At 45.7% G+C, this 21000-nt stretch overlaps 1 protein-coding gene across 1 annotated transcript in view; it reads left to right on the top strand.

Moving 5' to 3' along the window:
• The first annotated feature begins 361 nt into the window (after positions 1-361).
• The window catches only part of Proser2 (proline and serine rich 2), a 32154-nt gene continuing 11515 nt past the window's right edge, over positions 362-21000 (top strand). Inside the window, 2 exon segments of the mRNA XM_040755527.1 lie at positions 362-467; positions 17035-17253. Coding sequence (XP_040611461.1) covers positions 17116-17253 — 138 coding nt within the window. The 5' untranslated portion in view covers positions 362-467; positions 17035-17115.

The following is a 21000-nucleotide window of genomic DNA, read 5'->3' as shown; positions in this document are numbered from 1 at the left end:
TACTTCAAAAAACAAACACCAATGAAACTCTCAAAGTTGGTGGTAGAGTTACTGGAGAAGTCCCCTCTCATTCAGGGCTTCAAAAGCACATCTGCATAACGATGTCACACTGCCAACCCTTAATTCAGTCTCACAAGTAGAGTAAGGCCTTTAAAGGTGGCCAAAGGCACAGCTAGGGGTTGCAGGCCCTGGCCCTTTAAATATCGCGGGGGCGCGCAGACTACCTCTGAAGGACTGGAGTCCCGAAGGCGGGAACGCGCGGCAGAGGTGCGGAGCGCGGAGCCTGGTGGCGGAGCGCGCACGACTGTGAGCGCGCGGCGGGGAGGTGCCGGGCGCACGGGGGAGCGCGCAGCGGGCTGTCCCGGACGGTCGGCGAGCGTGCGCGGCTTGTAGACGGGTGGACTGCGAGAGCGCTGCGGGTCGCAGTCGGCGTGGACACCTGCGGCCCACGGAGGGGACCTGGCTCGGTGAGCTCGGCCCTTCTGAGCTGGGACAGGCTGGTCGCGAGGTGCGGCGGCAGCTGTCTGGATCATCGAGGGCACCGGGTCCAGGTCTCTGAAGTTGCAGAAGTCCTTTGCTCGCAGCTGGGGCGCCCGTCGTCGCCGAGGTCAGTGCCACTCAAAGGCCTTCATCCCGGGTCCTCAGGGGTCGCGACGCGTGGCCTCCCACCTCGGGGGTTTTCCGGAAGGCGAGCGCTCTGTGGCTCGCGGCGTGTTGTCTGCGTTGGGTCCCTGACTCCCAAGCTTTGGTCCCCACTGCTCTTTCCCAGAGCCTGGGGAGGGGATCGGCGCCCGACTGCGCGTGGGGACCGTGTCCGCTGAGAGGCTGAGACTCGGGAGGTGGCCAGAGCCACCTATTAAACCGGAGTCCTGCGCGAATCTTTCCGTAGGTTTCCATGCCCCCCCCCCCAGTTTCCCGCAAGTAACTGAATCGCGCGGGGATGTATGTATAGATCTACCCGGTGAACTAGGGCGTCAGGATTAGAAAGAGTAGGTGGCTGATGGGACACGGCTTGACAAAAGGCAGTCAAACTGCAGCGTTTCCCCAAGGTGGAAAGTTTCCCTGCATTGTTTTACAGATTCTAAATGTAAGCCACTAACCCCCCTTCCTCTGGCCACTTAACCGCAAGACAGCTTTTAACTCTTTGCCTGAACCTATTCGGTACAAAGCAGAAAACGAAGGTGTGTGTGTGTGTGTGTGTGTGTGTGTGTGTGTGTGTGTGTGTGTGTGTGTGTGTGTGTAAAGCAGAAAATGAAGGTGTGTGTGTGTGTTTCCTCCTAAAACTTTTTTTTTTTTTTTTTTTTTTTTTTTGGCTTTTCGGGACAGGGTTTTCTGCGTAGCTTTAGAGCCTGCCCTGGTGCTAGCTCTACAGACCAGGCTGACCTTAAACTCATATAGGTCCGCTTGCCTCTGCCTTTCAAGTGCTGGGGTTAAAGGCTTGCGCCACCACCGCCCAGCCCAGAGCAAAACTTTCAAGCCCTGCTATGGGAAGATTCTTTCTGGTTCCAACTATAATAAAGAGCAACAACAACAAAAAGCTTTGCCCCTGAGCGATCTGGAAACATGAGACCAGGTATTGAGTGTAAACTTGGGGAAAGTGCTTGCGGAACATTTATGAAAAATCATTTTCTGTGAGGGGCTCCACGGTGTGCTGAAACTTTGCCCTCATATTCCATGCCTGAATGTTCCAAATGTTTTTCTAGGTGGAGGAGGTATTTTCGTTGGTGCAGCCAATGTGGAAATACAAACAAATGCCCTATTTACTTGGGGTTGGGTGGGAAGGGTGGAAGTCAGCTAAGATCTTCCTTGCCAGGCTTGACAGTGTATGTATGGAATATTGTGTGTTTTCTTGCCTAGACGAGTAAAGGCCTAATTTTCAGTGACTGGGCAGATTCCTTCTATCAGTGCCTCCAATGAGCTTCTCCTGGAGAATTTTAAAGTACATTTTCCCAATCAGAGAAACCAGAAATTTGAAACTAGACTAAGTGGCAGTTATAAAGTAGAGTTGTGCTTTTGAAAATAGCTGAGTCTGTTTGACCTTATAGTTCTTTATTGCAGAGGGCTTGGCCTGTTTTAATGCAGGCCTGGCGTAGCTAGCTATTCATTCATTCATTGTTATGTTTGTAGTCTGTTTGACCATCTCCAATGTGCTGAGCCCTGACTTACCACTGCACATGCAAGAATTTCTAGATAAGAGCCATATGGTCCGAACTGATTAAACCCAGCTCTGGTAACTGTGCCTCCGTCAGTGACTGACGAGACACCTGGCCTTGGTTCCAAAGTTCTCAAACACCTCAGGAGCCTGCAGTTGGCACCTAGTGTTGATCTGGAGATCAGCTCAGGTAACTGCTAGAGGCGGAACAGAGCCTGAGACCGAAGGGAGGGAAGCAGAAGCCCTGTGTGGAGCAGAGCACAGCAGGGGGAAGCCTCTGGACAGAAAGTTCAAGCGCACCTTATCTGCGCCTTATCTGCGTTGTTACGGGATGAATGCCAGTGGCATCGCGGCCATTTGGTAGGTGCCAGGGGAATCCTAGGAGCATCCCGGAACTCGAGCACTTTCGATAACCGAGGGCAGCATTTCATTTCGGTTTCCATCGCACTTTCTGGGGGTGAGGTGATGGCTTCCTCATGTGTGCTCTACCGAGGGTGGGCTGTCTCTGTCCCCTGAGTGCCTCTGATCATGCTGGGACTTCCTTCTCCACATGTAGCGACATCCCTGATAGCAGCCTGTCTGTGAAGAAGCACAGTGAAGTTTCTCCTCTCTAATGCCCTTACCTCCTTGGAGTAGAGCACCAGTCTTGACATTCTGGAGAGTCTAATGAAAGCTGGGATTGTCCCGACGCTCTGTGCGACTTAGCATCCTACCTTTTTGGAACAGTGCTGCTGACTCTCATGAAAGCATATCATTATACTAGATACTTTAGCACTGGGAACGCTTGGTTCTCATCTCCCCCTCCTGCCCCCATCAGGGTCTCTTTTAGCCTTGGCTGGTCTTGAACTTGGTACCTGACAGTGGGTGACCTTGAGCTCCTGGCCCACCTGTCTCTGCCTCCCAGGTGCTGAAATGGTTCTCATTTTTAAAAATGTCCATTGCATTTGTTTGTGCTTGAGTGTGTGTGTGTGTGTACATGTGCACATACATGTTCATGTACCACTGTGTATGTAGAGGTCAAAGGACAACTGACAGGGATGGGTTCTCTTTTTCCACTCTGTGAATTTCTGCTTTAGAACTCAGGTTGTCAAGTTTGGTGGCAAGCACCTTCACCCACTGAACCATTTCTCCAGTCCAATTATCATTTTTTTATTGTGGTAAAATATAAAGTACATAATTACATACAATTTATCATCTTAACGTCTATTAAAGTGTGACACTAAGTGTATTAATGTGGTGTGTAACCATTACACCTGTCTGATTCTAGAACTTTTCCATCAGCCTTCCCCATTGAACAGCCTCCCTTCCTCCATGGCACTAACCCCGACAGCCGCTAATCTGTTTCTGGATTTGCCTACTCTCATACAAATGGAATTTTGAAGTGTTGGCCTTTGTGGTTCAGGATTCATCAGCGTTGTATTGGCCTTTTATCCTTTTTCTACAAATGCACGGTGTTCTGCTGTATGTATAGGCCACATGTTGCTCGTTATGGTCCTTCAAATGGTATGAAGTAGTAGCTCATTGTGGTTTTGATTTGCAGTTCCCTAATGACTAACAATGTTGAGAACTGTTTCCTACGCTTGTTGGTCATTCCCACATTTATCTGCAGGGCGTGTGTGTGTGTGTGTGTGTGTGTGTGTGTGGCGCGGGGGTGTGCATTCATGCTACTGTGTACATGTGGGGGTCAGAGGGCAACTTTGGGAGTCAGCTCTTTCCTTTTGCTATGAGTTCCAGGTATTGATCTCAGGTCATCAGACATGTACTATGAGCGTGTTCAGCCATATTTCCTACATCTTTAGAGAAATGTCCGCTGAGGACTTTATTCTCTCTGTTGTTACTTTTGCGTTGCTGTGACCAAGACACCTGAGAGGGCAACACAGAGGTGGAAAGGTTAATTTGATAGAAAGGACAGGAAGGGGCCTGGGACAGGACACTCCCCAAGGACCCGCCCCTGGTGACCTACTTCCTCTGGCTGGGCCACACCTCCTAATGTTCACAGATACTCAGAACAGCCTCACCAGCTGGGAGCCAAGCTCCCAACACCTGAGCCCTTGTGGGAGACACTCATTGCCTATGCAAACTGTAGTTCTGTTTTGTTTTAGGCTTTTTTTCACATCACCACAATCGTGCATGCAAGTTCAGTCTGTGGATTGGGTTCTCTTTCAACCCTTTGTTCTGTTATGGGTTGTTATGGTTTTCTTCTTTCTCTCTGAGACTGATTCTCTCTCTCTCAGGGGCCAGTTGTCTGACCAGTGCTGTGAAATATTTAATCTTCTGCCTGTTTTTTTTTTTTTTTTAATTCTAAGCTCCAGGGTGTTGATTTGTTTCTCCAGCAATTTTTTACATGCTGAGCCCTGATGTAGTCACTGGGCAGACAAACAGATATGTATACATTACACATTCATTTCTAAAATGCACAGGTTAAAGGAGCATAAGGAGAACCACATTCCACAGGCATTCAGGGGCTCGGCTCGGGCTTCATCACCAGAGAGCTGTGTGACCCTAGGGTTCATACTTAGAGCTTCTGTAACTTGGTTTTCTGTTCTATAGTTTGGGATAGGACTCTGACTTCTCCGGGCATCTGTAGATGCAAGACTCTTCCCTTTACAAACTCAGTTCACTGCATATATTTAAAATAGTTAATATTATAGGTATTAGGGGGGTGAGGTACTTTTAGGATCTAAGAGTGGCCCATTGCTGCCTCCTAAAATGGGGCATTGGCATTTTCAGTAAAGCTTCAGACAACTGAGTTTTAGTGGATGCTTAGGTCCCTCTCACGGACTGGGTGTGTAGCATTGGTAGAGTGCCCCCACAAAGCGCTGGTTATGGTGACAGTTGCCTGTGATGTCAGCACTAGGGAAGTAGAGGCAAGAGGATCAGAAGTCCAAGGTCATCCTCTGGTACATAGTGAGTCCAAGGCCAGCCTGGACTACAAGACATTTTATCTCTAAAAAGAAAACAGAAGTTTCCCCCTCTCACGTTCAGCACATTGGAAATTGTTCCCGAACCTTGAGATTAAAGAAAATAAGATACATACTCCTATCATTATGGACTGATAACAAAGACAAGAACAAGCCTTTGGGGTTGGAGGGGAGAGTGGAAATGAGGCTAACATGGGAGAGCTGTGCTTTGATGGTCGTGGGCAGAGTCCAGGCTTTGCCTTGGGCACTAGCTGCTCGAGGCTCAGGAGTGTGGTTGTGATAGTAGATACTGATTTGCTGTGGAATGAGGAAGGGTGGTTAGAAATACAAAGATGTAAAGATGGAATGCTATGAATGGGAGAAGGCCCCTGAAAAATGCCCAGTGGAATTCTTGGTGCAATAGTTGTTCGAAGTTCTGTGCAAAAGGTAGACGGCCAAAAAGCAGCCCCAGGAACCTGCTCAGCCACGATGGCCTTGAACTTGCTAAGGCCAGTGATAGAGTAAGTTGTCCTCCAAGTACAGAGGGGATGGGTGTGGCTCTTCTCTGTGTAGGTCAGTCTTTAAACTGTCTGTGAGGTCAGCATGCCCCTCTCTCCTCTATTCTGATTTTAGAGATGCTTTCTGTGGGAAAGCTGTTGACATCAACAATTAAACCACATTTGGCATTAGGTGTGGTAGCAGCCGCTTGTTATCTCAGCACTGGCAAGGTTGAGGCAGGAGGATCAAAAACAAACAAGCAAATCCACTTAAGTCGGAACTCCATTGCAGGGCGCACTGCCCGATTTTACAGTGTTAACTACCAACTCAGTTATAAAAAGACTGGCGTGATTGCTGATCAGTGATACAAAGCTGTGCTCGGCCTGCTCACACAGCCACGACATCTGACGGTACCACTTGGCAGGCCTTCGCTTCCCAGCCAGGCCAGAACTTAGTCAGTGACTTTGAAAAATCATAGAAAAGCCCTGCGTAAGGTTCAGCGGTCGAGAACTTGCCTGGCACGCCCAATCCCTCATTCCGAAGAAAAAATAAAACAGCAAAAGGCCTGCAGTGTATATTTAAGTCTATACCGCTTAGCTAGTCTCCTCAGTGGGATGTGAGTTGTGTGTTTATTTTCCAAGATGGTTGATCAGGTTACAAGCCTGACTGCGCGGCAGTCAACCTGACCCTTTCCATTATTTGAACAATTATCAAGTTCTACTCTTTGAACTACTTAAGGTGCTCTGTTTTTCCTATAGAGACTGGTAGACAGGGCTTGTACTCTGAAAATAGCTCCATCTTAACTGTTGGTTGGAGTCATCCAGTGTTATCCACCAACACTGATGGTCCTGCTTCTTAATGAAGACCTAAGGGCCCCTTATTTAAAGCCAGGCTGTGAACTGTGCTCACAGGGCTGCGAACTATACTCACAGGCGGGCACAGAAAGTGGGTTCTTGCAGACTCTGTTACTAAGCTCCCTGAACATGCATGTGCAAAGAGTCCAGGGAGGAGGAGCCTGGTCCACATCCCTAAGTAGTGTGCACATCCCCTTCTCAGACAAAAGCCCGCATAGACGTTTTGTTAAGATGCAGTTAAAAATTCTGTGCTAGGGCTGAGGGTACATAGTAGCCAAACATGCAAAGTCCTGGGTTCTACTCCAAGCAATGAAAAAAAAAAAGAGAAATCTGGGCCCAGTAGGAGGTCTTGTGTGACCTTTACCCTGGTTTTGATTCAGGTCTATCCATTGGAGATGAGATGTGTAAAGCAGATCCCGTGTCCAGTCAAGCCAGGTGCTATGAACCTGTAAACAGAGTTCACTGGGGAAAACTTCAGGTGAGAACTGTAAGCTTCTTGGGAACAAAGGGCTTTGTAAAACAAGAAGGTCTAATTACCACTTCTGAGTTAGAGGGACTACATTTATCTCACCAGGTAGCACGTAGTGGGGCTCACAACATTGTCTCTCAAAAGAACAGCTTAACCTGGGGTTTTCTACTGTTTTTTAAAAACCCTGCCCCCCCCCCCATATCTAGAAAGAAAATAGACCTTTTGTGTTTTTCGGTTGTTTGTTTGGGGTTTTTTTGTTTGTTTGTTTGTTTTGAGACAGGTTCCTTCTATATAACTCTGGTTGTCCCGGAACTCGATATGGGATTAAACAATACACCCAGCTAAATTAGCCATCTGAAGTGTCCGTTTGTAAATTTTGAGCTGAGAGAAAATTTGCAGCATCTGCCCGGGGAAAGACTCGGTTGCATTTTGGAAGTTTCCCAGCCTGAGTTTTTTTTTTTTTTCCTGCACTCTTCAGGTCAGATTTTCATTTTTAGGGACATCAGATTTTCATCTGCTCAGAGATGGTATACGAGTGACAAGAGACCTTCGCCCATGGGCTGTTACTCGAGGCTGCCTGGCCAACTTGTTTGCCTCAGTGTGGGCCCATCAATTACTTTCATTCGATGTGACCATCACTCAGTTAGTAATAACAGAGTCAGTGTGACATCCATCATGGCTGTTTTCTCTACATTGCTCAGAAAGAATTTTTCTAAGGATCAGAATCTAAATGGAAGCTTCCTTGTGCTTCCCAAGAGCAAATTAACAATCATCTCAGCCTTTTTAGTGTATCCCTTTGAGTGTCTTAGAATTTAAGGTCTTTGATTTTTACATAAACTGTCAGAAGTTAAGAGAATACTACCAGGCGTGGTGGTACAAGGCTCTAATCCTTAGGAGACTGAGGCAGAAGGATCACAAGTTCAAGGCCTGCCTGGGCTGCAGAGTGAATTCAAGATCAGCCTGGCAACTTAGACCCTGTCTCACCATAAAAGCGTTTTTAAAAAGACTAAGGACGTAGCTCAGGAGTGAGTGCTTTCCTAGCGTGCTTATGAGAGGCTGGATTCAGTACTCAGTGCTGGGTCAGGGGGACCCTACTGAAAAGAGGTGAGGACCAAGGGTACAGCTTGTGTGTGTCTGTCTGTGTGTCGGCAGCACCCTGGGGTCCAGTTGACGGCATTGGAAACAGACAACAGTGTGTCTTTCTGTAGTATATCCTGGCCTTGAACTCTTATTCTCTTGCTTCAGCCTCTGAATTTTGAGATTACAAACGCCAAACTCAAAAAGTCTGTTTTCAGGGGGGCTGGAGATGGAGTCAGTGGAGCTACATAGAACATGAACAGGGTTCTGGGGGCCTGGGTTTGACCCTAATACTGCTAAAAACAAAACAAAACCCTTGAAGCCAGAGCAGGAAGGTGGAGAATCTTGGACCATCCTGAGCTGTATACACGACCCTGTCAGAAAACAAATATGTTTCTATAATTCATACCCACTCCCAACCCCAAGAAAGTAAGAAGGTTTTAGAATTTTTAAATTGTGGGTTTTTAGCCAGGCATGGTGGTATATGCCTTTTTTAAACATTTATTTATTTTTATTTTATGTATTTGGGTGTTTTGATTGCATGTATGTATACTGTGTTCATGCCTGGTGTCTGTAAAGGCCTAAAGAGGACATCAGAACCCTTGGAACAGGAGTGACAGACATTTGTGAACTAACCTGCAGGTGCTGGGAACTGAACCCGTGTATGTCTGCGTGAGGGTGTCTGATCCCCAGAATTGGAGTTACAGACAGTATTGAGCTGCCATGTAGGTTCTGGGACTTGAACCCTGGTCCTCTGGAAGAGCATCTAATGCTCTTAACTGCTGAGCCATCTCTCCAGCCCCTGGTGTATGCCTTTAATCCCAGTGTTTAGGAGTCAGAAACAGGTCTGTGAGTTCATAGCCAGCTAGGGCAACATAGTGAGAACCTGTTTCAAAAAGTGTGTATGCTGGGGAGGTAGTTACGTAATGGGTATTGATTATATTTGGTAACAAGTATCATCCAAAATGTTGTGGAGGCATACATACACTCATGTGTGCACACACACATACTCGCGCACACAAACTTCTGCCTGTAAGAGATTTAATCAGGCTGAAGAAAAAGAATCCCATATAGAAACCTAGTGAGATCAGTTGCTCCAGAATTCGGTCACATAACTACAGTGGTGGACTATGAACAGCAAGACCAGAAGAGTGGAGTAGAGAGGACAGTAAGAAGGTCAGAGAGGAGGGGCTGGGGTGTGTTTCTGTTGGTAGAATGCTTGCCTCTCATACACAAAGCCCAGGGTTCAGCCCCATGCCAAAGAAACCGGGCCTGGTGGTGCACACCCTTCATTCCAGCACTCAGAAGAGAGAGGCAGGAGGAGCAGGTCAGGGCCTTCATGTGCTAGATAGAGCATCTGAGGCCAGCCTGGGTTACACGAGACCATGTCCTAAGCACTCGTGTGTGTGTGTGTGTGTGTGTGTGTGTGTGTGTGTGTGTGTGTGTGTGTGTGTGTGTGTTGGGAGAGAGGATATGACTGTCATGGAGGAAGGAGTGATAGGTTTGACAGAGTTTGGGGCTGGAGTTAGAAGGCTGGGAAAGAGCAACAGGAAGCTGTGGGGATTGGGATAATGTAGCATCAGGGCTAAAGGGGGATGGTTCATGTTGTGGAGATGTAGGTAGAAGAGGTAAGGACAGACCAGATCTAGAGCATCACCCTGAGCCGTCGTGCCTACAGATAGGTTCCTTGGCAGTGTACATTAGGAAAATACAAAAGCTGCTGGCTTGATGAGTCTGTGCTCCCGAGACCAATCTGGAGCCTTCGAAGGGTTGTTTACTTGGCAGGTTGCTGTGGACTGTGGTACTGAGTATTTGGTTTTGTGTTCTAGAAAGTTTTTTGAAAGTAGAAATTCTTAGAAGAGAATGAGTCCCAGGACCAACAACTCCTTTTATCTTTCAGTTCAGCCAGTTCCGGGTCTCTGAGTGGGCAACTTGGGTGTGCAGAGGGCATAAACTCTGGCTTGGTGTGGAAAGTCAGACTACACTTTTTTCTAAGATAAACACTGTGGTTATCTTAGCTGTTTTATGGAAGTGGTCTATAAATTATTTTTAATGTAAAAAGAAAGTAGACTAAGAATTTTTTAATTCCTCAGGTTTTTTTTTCAGTAATGGAAAAGGATGTTGGGACTCAGTTTTCTATCAAGAACTGAGTTGCTAAAATGGTAAGCATCATTCAGAAGTCATCTGGTTAAAACACATTATCTGCACACGCACACACACACAGACACACACACAGAGAGCCAGACAGGGACTATGAAAGTAGATTCCCATCTTGGTGTGTAAAAACAGAAAAATGCCTGTCACACAGAAGCCACTCAGGGCCTGTTGATAGGAACAAACGTCGTCAAGAGCCACTGGTCCAAAAGCCCACAATGGCTGCTTTGTGTTTGCTGGTCTTTATTTCACCCACTTTACCCATATGAAAAGCCCACTCATGGTAATCAGCTGCGGCCGTTCTAAACGGGGCCTGCTGTGGGACACTCGTGTATTTTAATTGAAGGTCAGGAAGAAGGCACATCCTTTTAGAGTCATTTGGTTACTATGTCATCATACTGATCATACTGAGATTGAGATTGAGATTTTGGAGGGGGAACCTAGCTAAAGATTATTTCTTTACTAGGTTTTTTTCTTTTTTTTTTTTTTTTTGTCTTAGCTTTTGGGAGACATGTTCTCAAAATCCCTGTGAATGGGGGCGAGAGGAATGAGAAGATCCAAGAGCAGGGCCTAGGTGACTCAGGGTCCTGCTCTAGTCTGAAGGAGTTTTCTGTTTACTTTCATCCAGGCTCTCAGTTTTCATGCTTTTCTGTGTGTCCGTCCACTCCATTTGTTTGTTTTTGTTGTCCAGTTTAAGTTGGAATGAACTTGAGTCACTGTGTCTCTGCCTCCTTTTCTGATGGGATAAGTTAGTACTGACTGCATCCTGGTTTCCATTTCTCACATCCTGCTTACCATTTAGTTAGAAACACCTTCTAGTTTCTAATAGTTTCAACATGGGGCCTAGGAACTGAACTCAGGTCTTCTGGAAGACCAGCAAGCACTCTTAACACCTGAGACATCACTCCAAACCCAGAAGTCAGTTCATGAATTCTTCTAGTAACCTTTACTGATGTATAACACAATGATATTGTCAAGAGAGTTTCTTAATATCAGTATTAAAGTATTTGTACCATTATGTCAGTAGTTTTCATATATATTCATGAAATTAAAGGAATATTTTTTTTGTTTGGAGACAGGGTCTGGGTATTTAGCACAGGATGACTTCAGATTCTCCTGCTTCCTGTGTCAGCCTCCTGAGGACTGAGATTACAGGGGAATGCTACCATACCTGGTGATGGAATGTATACTATGAAGTTGCTATATCCTCGTATGCTGTAAACATTGATTAGATCAAACCTTTAACCTGTTGAAGTCTTCTGGTTGTTTGATTTTTGAAGTCTGTAGGGAGGGGTTTGGAGTTGATTGCTTTAGGAGAATGGTGACATCAAGTAGAATATCTACTTTGATCCAGTGTAATTATGCCAGGAAAGTATAAATAAGATTGAGAAGACAGGTGAACATCAAGATGGGCATGGCAGGTTGGCAGTGGGCAGCATGGGCCAAAGTGGGTCTGTTCCAGAGAGGGGGCTAGGGAGAAAAGTTATGTTCCTGTTGTGAGTAGGGAGAATCTGCAGGGCTGGCTGGACATGAGTAGCAGGAGGAGGGAGTGTCTCAGTTAGGTTTCTATTGCTGTAAAGAGACATCATGACCATGGCAACTCTTTTAAAGGAGAACATTTAAATGAGGGTGGCTTACAGTTTCAGAGGTTTAGTCCATTATTTTTATATTGGCATGCAGGCAGGCATGGTTCTGGAAAGATCTTGCTCCAAAGGCAGCAGAAGCAACTCTGGCACACTGGGAGTAGCTTGAGCAAAGGAGACCTCAAAGCCCACCCCCACAGTGACACACTTCCTCCAACAAGACCACACCTACTCCAAGAAAGTCACACCTCCTAATAGTGCCACTCCCTATGGGGGCTGTTTTCTTTCAAACCACCACAGAGAGGAACCAAGAGTGTCTCCAAAGCTTTGTGCCTGTGGGTGGGCCTTTGAGTGGCATAGGTCAGCTTTGGGATCCCACAAACTCCACAGCTTTCAGGTGAGCAATGGTGGGACACACTGACTTGTGATGTTCTGTATGTCTGCTGGCTGTATTGACAAACAGTGAGGGTGGTGGTGGAAGGAAAGTTGTAGGCATACCCTCTAGGCCATGCTAGGTCTTTCTGGAATGTCCCAGTAAGAATATGAGGGGCCTTTTTCTTCTGGCTCCTGCAAACTCCCTGCGGGGGGGGGGGTCACTTGCCTCCTTACAGTCATAGCTCAATAGCTGCTGTTGGACTGTCCCCTCAGTTGGCTGCTGTCCTCATGAATAAACAACTCCGGGCAGATACAGACACAGTATGATGATGAATGGCCTTGGCCTTGTTCACTTTGCTGGGGGGTTGGGGTTGCTCCTAGTAAGTAATGGAAATAAACACGGGAAACATAAAAATAGGAGACACAGTTGTGTTTCTGACTGTGAAGCAGAGGCTTTGAGTTTCTATTGAAGCCTTCTCTGCCCAAGAAGAGTCAGTTTCTGGATGCCTTCCGCTGACCCTAGCCTGGCTTACTGTAGTTCGTACCTCTTGTAAGCCCAGAGAGAATCTAGATTGGACAAGGACAGTAGATATTTCAAAGTGGTAATGACCCTCACAGGCCCATGGTTAGTTCTGCCTGGCCTGTCTGCTCTGACTCCAGGGCCCACATCCAGGGTAGATGGAGGCTGCCTTGACTCAGCCCTTCAGAAAACCTGCCCTTCACAGTGGGCTTCAGTTCCTGGGGAGCCTGCCATTCTCAGTTCTTTTAGAAATCAGCCATGAATGTCTTGCAGCTGTGAGGAATGTACACCCAAGCTTTGGCCTTCTCTTCTGCCACCTTGGCCTTGTGGGAGACTCTGCTTAGCTTCCCCAACACTTTTGGGAGAACAGCATAAATCTAAATGTTACACTCTCTTCGCTTTTAAAATTGTAGCTGCACATACACAAGGTGTCTGCTGGGAAAGCATGGTAAGCCACTACCCTCCGGCCACACCGTGAGGGCTCTTGTGCTACCCTCGCTGCCCAGGCGGGCACAGGTCCAGAGCCTTCCCACAGGCTGCTGTGTGGGTGAGTCAGCACTTCCTTGCCCGCCCTCACCTTGCTGACTCCTGGAGAAGGCTGGTGGACTCCATCCCCTCCCCTTTCCTTGGAGCTGTGATTCACTCAGGTCAGGACCCAATGTGAGCTGAGTCAGTGGGTGGGATCCACAGGAAGGATGCAGGAATTAGCCTGCCTTCGCCGCCTGGGCTGGCTTACTTAGCCTGACTCCAGCCCATCCAGGGTCTAGGAGCATGTATCTGCCTTTGCTGGGCTTTGCTGCTTGCACTGGCCCCTGCTGTCAGCCTTCATGGTAGAGTCCGCAGTATGTGTTTATACTAGATGCATGCAGGATGTTTGATTTTTGAGGCTAAATAAATTAGAGCCTGACTTATATGCTGTTAGCCATTTAGATATTTATATAATTGTGTTACTGTTTAAAGTCACGTGTTATTAAATGGTTTTCAAAACCTTACTTCTGTTATGGTAATGGTTTGGTTAGTTTTTTTTTTCTGTTTTTGTTTTGTTTTTTGTTGTTGTTTCAAGACAGGGTTTTTCTGTGTAACAGCCCTGGCTGACCTAGAACTTACTGTGTAGACTAGGCTGGCCTCGACCTCACAAAGATCTGCTGCCTCTGTCTCCTGAGTGTTGGGATTAAAGGCATGCACCTCCATGCCTGGCTCTTGGCTAGGTTTTTTGACAGGTTCTCATACAATCCAGGCTGGCCTTGAAGTCACTATGTACCTGAGGCCTTGAACTTCTGATTCTCTCTGCCTTCCAAGTGCTGGGACTACAGGCATGAGCCATCACATCTAGTTTTGTTGTTTTTGTTTTGAGACAGGGTCTTGTTAGATAGTTTAAGCTGGCTTTCACTTGTGATCTTCTGCGCGCGCACTTACACACAGACCCACACACACAGGATGTGTCAACATACTCAGCTTTAGACTTGTAACACTTTGAGTTGCTTTCACACTATTTGGAGTAATGGTATATTCTAAAAGGCGTTGTGTGTTCAGAGTCTTCCGGTTTCCAAACCTTGCTCTTGAATTGACCTGGGCTTAACCACTGAGATACTGGGGTAGACAATATCTCTTTAAATCTGTTCTTATAGAGAGGCTTGCTCTCAGGCTCACCGACTGAGAGAATCCCCTGGCAGGTGTCAATATTGATTGGACTTTCTCCACAAATGGCTGTTAAGTCATCAACTAGAGGTGTATTTTTATTGGCTCTTTGCTCTTCTACACTATTTTATTGAACTCAGTTGGTGTTTATGGTGCTGGGTTTGGTTTTTGCTAAGAAGGTCAGAAGGTGAACTAACTTAGCTTACAAAGGGCACCCTTTTTTTGTTGTTGTTGTTTTGATTTTTGCTTTTCATGATAGGGTTTCTCTGTGTAGCCCTGGCTGTCCTGGAACTCAGTCTATAGACCAAACTGACCTTGAACTCGGAGATCCACCTGATTCTGTCTCCTAAGTGCTACAATTAAAGATGTACAGCACCATGCCAGGTTGGCACTTAAAAAAAAGTGTGTGTGTGTGTGTTCATGTGTTCACAAGGGACACTTTTTTAAAAAGATTTTCTTTTATTTATCTGTGTATCTGTGTCTGTGTTTATGTGCACATGTGTCTGTGTTTATGTGTGCAAGTGCTTACGGAGACAGAGGTCACTGTATCCTCCGGAACTAGAATTAAACCAGTTGTGAGCCACCTGATATAGGTCCCAGGAACCAAACCTAGTTTCTGTGGAAGAGCAATAAATGCTCTTAACCATGGATGCCTTTGTTCCTGGAAGTACTAGCCACATGACGTTCTTGATAGGGTCAACTTAAAATACTTTTCACTTTCTGTAGAACTTGCAATGTCATTGAGACTCAGGTCCAATGGTCTTAGAGATACCAACCATGCTTCCCAACATCGTAGTCATTGTCACTGCGTCTTAACTTTGAAGTGCAGTGACCTGGAGAAGGAACCTGTGTCTTGGTGGCCAAGGCAAAAAAGCCAGGAAAGCCTGAGGAAGAAAGTACAAACAGATTCTCAGTGCAAAGGAAGATGCCAGAGTTATTTTACCAAGTTCCCACCAATGGTGTCATTTGCAATGCTTCCATTCCTTTATAAAAATTAGTCAGACATGGTGGCACATGCCCTTAGTTCCGGCACTCAGGGGACAGAGGATAGATGGATCTCTGTGAGTTTGAGACCAGCCTGGTCTACATAGCAAGCTTCGGGCCAACCAGGGCTGCATAGTACAACCCTATCTCAAAAATATCCGTATGTTTTTATGTCTTGTGTATGTGTACCATATTTTCATTATCTATTCATGTGTATGCGGACATATAGGCTGGTTCCATTTCCTAGCCATGTGACGGGATCAGCAGTAACTATCAGCAGTGTGTAAGTTTCTCTGCAGCAGGATGTAAATCCTTTGGGTGTTTGCCTGGAAGTGGTCCATCTGGGTCATACAGTAGTTCTGTTTTCAGATTTTTGAGAACCCTCTATACTGATTCCCACAGTGAGTTTACACTCCCACCTACAGTAGATAAGGGGCCTCTTTCTCTACATCCTTGCCAGCATTTGTTCTCATTTTCTTTTTTGATGACTGCTATTCTGACTAGGCTGAGGTAGGCTCTCAATTTAGTTTTCGTTCTCTTGATGGCTTAGGCTATTGAATATGTCTAAAAATATTTATTGGCCATTTGTATTTCTTCTTCTGTAAAGTTACATAGCTCATTTTTTTGATTGGGTAGATTGTTTGGTTTAGTTTTGGGTAGGTTTGTTGGTTTGTTTGTTTGTTTTGGTCTGTTGGTTTGGCTTTTTGACTGACCTGGAACTTCTGTGTAGACCAGGCTGACCTCAAACTCATAGAGATCACCTGCCGCTGCCTCTGGAGTGCGGGATTAAAAGTGTGTGCCACTATGCGCAGTCTGTGTAGTTTTTTGAGTTAATTTTCTAGCTGTTAATCCTGTCAGATGTGTAGCTTTGATCATCTCAAATTCTGTAGACTTTCTGCACCCGATTATCTGTTTTCTTTGCTGAACAGGTTTGTGATTTCCTGAGATCCCATATGTCAACTAGAATCTTGTTCACAAGTTTTTAACCTATTCTGTATCTTAAAATGTTTTCCTCTCAGTTTCAAAGTTTTAAGTCTTACATTAAGGTATCTGATCCACTTGGGGTTATGCAGGGTGAGAATGATCTAGTTATATTTTTATATATAGAATTATATATATATATATTTGTCATCTTTGTCAAGAATCACAGGGTTTATGTTTGGATCTTACATTCTGTCCCATTAATCTACATATCTGTTTTTGTGTCCATGTCATGTCCGTTTTGTTACTACCACTCTGTAACATAATTTAGAAACATTATTTGGCATTATTAATTGTGGGGATGGATTATGTGTATGTGTAGAGGTCAGAAGACACTGGGTGTCCTTCTCTATTCCTCCATCTTTAAGACAAGATTCTTACTCAACCTGGGCTACCAAGCCCCAGTGATCACCTGTCCCTGTCCCCCTACACACACACACACACACACACACACACACACACACACACACACACACACACACACAGCACTAGGGTTACAAGTGCCTGGCTTTTTACTTAGTGCTAGGGATTAAAACCTAGGTCCTCGGCTTGTCCTGCAGGCTCTCTTACCCACTGAGCCATTTCCCTAGGCCCAGCATACCCTCCTTTGCTTATCTGAGGTATTTTGTGGTTTTAGGGTGCAATTTAATATTATTTTTTCTATTTCTGTAAAAAGAAACAGAATTGGAATTTTGATGAGATTGTATTGACTCTGTAGATTATTTTGGTAAGACAGTCATTTCCACAGTGTTAATTCTTCCAGTCCGTGAGGAAGGGGCTCCCCTTCCACTTTGGAGCAGCTGGGCACTTCTCAGTCACTAACTGCTGCTGTGTGTTTGATTTCCCTAGAAGACCTCCCCTGCCTCAGGATGGGACCCTGGCTCCTACCCTGATTTCTGTGAACCAGCCAGTGACAGCTTCCTGTTGGGGATGCCTGGGAACCAGCAGCAATCAGAGTCTTTGGAGATGGACTCTGACATGTCACCAAGCTGCAGGCTCAGTGACTTGAGCAGAGGTGGCAGTCTGGAGAGCCGGAGCAGCAGCTCTCGGTCCAGAAGCTTCACCCTGGTGAGTGGTTGCATGAGTTCTAATTGGCCTAAGTAATAAAAACCCAAGTCAGATGCAGGGGTAAGTGCGAAAGACAGAGAAACAAAGGAGCAAGCCACAGCCACACCTTACATCGCCAACCTCCCAGCCAAAAAGAGAGCAAGCTCTTACCTCTTCCTACCTTATACCCCTCTCTCTGCCCAGCCATATCACTTCCTGTCTGTCTCTGCAGACCTCCAGACCTGTATGGTTAAGTGGTGGCTAGCTCTGCCCTCTGATCTTCAGGAAAGCTTTATTTGTTAGAGCACAAAAAAATGTCACTGCAGTGAATGTTGCTTTCTTTAGAACTTTTAGATGCTCTGGTTGATTGATTTGGCCTCAGCCCTTCACCCCATTCGGAACAGCTTACAAAGCCCTGTTGGATGTCTCAGTTTTAATCATATTAAATTTTGCACATGGCAGTGGAGCGAATATCTGGTCACAGATAGTAACTTAGGACAGCTTAGCTCCCCAAAGGACAAGGACCATGCCTGAAGTCACTGACCACCCGGCCGTGGGCAATGGGAGCCATCTGGCAGGATAAAGACAGCTCACTTTCACACTGAAGGCCTTTACAAAGCCCAGTCTTTCTGATCCAGATCCTTACATGGCACTAACCAATCCAAGAACGTTAGGTCTTTTGAAGGTGTTTTTTTTTTTTTTTTTTAATAAATCCTTCCTGCTGTACCCAATCCTGGGATGGTACACCACCTGTTGTCAACCTCCTGACTTGGGTGTCACAGTTGTCATGCCATTTCATAGAATGTCCTATGTCTACTCCAGGAGCAGAACCACACTAAGAGTCTTGAGTTTTATTCTTCCCCAACCCCAGGGTTTCTCTGTGTAGCCTTGGCTGTCCTGGGACTCTCTTGAGTTCTTATTCTTAATGTGTTCCTGCAGCCTAATCTACCCGAGGGTACATCGGAACAGCCTCTAGGAAACAATGGAACTTTGGGTTGTTGGAAAGAAGAGAGGTCTTCATAGGGTTAAATCCTAAGGAACTTAATCCTAATCTGTGCCCACTCTTTGAGGGTTGGGGACACCCCACAATATTCCCTAATCATTGATACCTATGACTTGGCTGAAAACAGAGGTCCAGATTCTTTAGCAAAGTTTTAAAATCTAATACACAGTGAACTCTCATGAATCCTGCCCCCACCCAAACTCTCAGAGCTGTTGGACTTTATGTCCCAGAGTCCCAGAACGTCTGGATTAGATAGTATTGTGATACCCTCTTACACATCCCTTAGTCACAGAGTGGAGGAGGTAGGACTGTGGAGTGTGGGACTGCTCTTCTCATAGTGGGGTTAGATACAAGTACACACAATGTCCTAGGATTTTGATTAATCATTTGCTCTGGGATTTCAAGAGGTAAAAAAGATGTGCAGACCAGTTGGTAAGTGACCCAGGGCTGGCTTCTTCCCCACACCAGACCAGAAACTATTTGAAGACATAGCCAAAGAGCTGTTTAATCCATTAAACATTAGTAAATACCCGCTGTGTACAAGAACTGAATAAAATGTGGTTTTATTCAAGATCACATCAGGGATGAGAGCTAGGGTGGTGTGGCACAGCTTATAAGGCTGTCTGAACATCAGACAGACAAGAGATCAAGGGCTCTATTGCCAGTTTAAAGAAGCTTAAAGCCACTGAGCCCAGCTGCAAGCCTTTGAAGCCATTCTTCTTGAGTTCTATAATCAAAACTGTACACAGACCTCATTCTCTGCTGATTTGTTTGTGTCCCTTTCTTAACTTCAGAAGTACAGGTTGAAGTTTAGCCACAGCAAAAAAAAAAAAATTACAACAGTGTCTAGTTGGAAATAAGCATAATTAAGCCCTTGTTCTGCCGTAAGGAAGTGCCATGTGCACTTACGGCGGCTCTGCCCAGACTGCCAGAGAGAGACATCACAACATTTAAGCTGAGAGCCTTCTCCCTGCCTTTATTCCGTGTTGGCATCAGCTTACATAATTAAATCAGTAAAGCATTGCTCAAATGTCAGGCAGGTCTTTGGTGTCTTTGAGGACATGTAATCTGACTGGAGAGATGGATGGCTCAGCAACCAAGAGCTCTGGCTGCTCTTCCAGAGGACCCAGGTTCATTCCCGGCACCAACATGGCTGCTCACAGCTGTTTGTAACTCCAGTTCTAGGGGATCCGATGCCCTCTTCTGACCGCCTAGGCACTAGGCATGTGGTGTGCCTATCTACATGCTGGTAAAACACCCATACATACAGAATAAAAACAAATCTTGGAGAGAGAAAAAACAAAACAAAACCGAAAAAAACCAGGATACGTGATCATTAAAGCATACTCCATCAAGACAAAATATCCTTGCTTGCTACCTGGGGGAGGAGTAGTGAAGAGTCCTGGTCCAGGTCTCCTTTCAAAATATCTGTTTAGTCACCTCTGCTTGCCCACTTGCCTGTCTGTGAATGAGCCTTGCTATGCAGTCCAGGCTGGCATGGAAACAACTGCATGTAGCCCAAGCTACTGTCAAACTTGCAAGGATCCTTCTACTTCTACCCGAGAGGGGCATCCCAGGTGAGGGCCACAACACCAGGTTTGGTCGTCCTCATTCTTACAATATGTATTTTCTGTCCTTTGACTTTCCGGTTCCTTTGTGCATTCTTCAGATGTTTCCCCCAGAGACTTGTAAACCTTACCTGAAGTTAGTGTACTGGGCTTAGAATATGTGAGATGGTTTTCTAGACAGTGTTTTTAGCATCTGAAGATTATTGGTACATTAAAAATAACATCTATGGGACTTAATTAAAACATTCTCCTGTCAGCGTACAACCTTCCTAATTAATGCAGACAAACTGACTTTTTATAGCTCACTCTGTCCCAGTAACTAGGACATGTATATTTGTCTTCATTTCCTAAGTGATTATCACAAACCACTTCCTAACCAGCCACTCCACAAGGAGCCTCTGTGGAGTCTTACTGCCCCCTTCATGTGGGTGGTTTTTTTTTTTTTTTTTTTTTTTTGGTTTTTACGAGACAGGGTTTCTCTGTATTGTTTTGGAGGCTATCGGTCCAGCCTGGCCTCAGACTCACAGAGATCCACCTGCCTCTGCCTCCCGAGTGCTGGGACTAAAAGTGTGTGCCACCAACGCCCGGCCATGTGGGTGGTTTTTAAAAGTTGAAATATAACTCATATTCACAGTGTGCCACTTAACCATTTTTACTGTGTTTACAGGCCTGTGCAGTCATCACCTGTCATTTTTAGAACACTTTTATCCTACCCCAGTGGCCAGTCCACTCAAAACCATCTATATATTCAGTTCAATGCAGTCCCAGGCAAAGCACCCATGAAATTCCTCACACAGCTTGAAAAACAATCCAAAATGCATATGAAACAACAACAAAAATACCAAATAGTCAAAGCTGTCTTGAGAATAAACAGAAGCTGTTAAATTGCCTGTCTCCAGAGTTTACCACAGAACTGAGTGACTTGAGAGGCAACTTGGGGGTTAAGAGCACTGACTGCTTTTGCAGAGGGTTCACGTTTGGTTGCAGCACCCAAATGATAGCTCACAACCACCCATAACTCTAGTTCAGATATAACACCCTTTTCTGCCATCCATGGGCACTGTGTGCAGGTGGTGCACAGATATCATGTAGGCAAAAATACTCATACACATTATTTTTAAAGTCTACTGCAGAGTTATAATCAAACAGCCTAGTAGCAGATGGGGGTACAGCTTGGTGACACATGACTTCTCTCAT

The sequence above is a fragment of the Mesocricetus auratus genome, unplaced genomic scaffold (genome assembly GCF_017639785.1).
Source record: "Mesocricetus auratus isolate SY011 unplaced genomic scaffold, BCM_Maur_2.0 Super-Scaffold_100013, whole genome shotgun sequence".
NCBI classification, from domain to species: Eukaryota; Metazoa; Chordata; class Mammalia; order Rodentia; family Cricetidae; genus Mesocricetus; species Mesocricetus auratus.
This window is presented reverse-complemented; position numbering and strand designations above follow the sequence as displayed.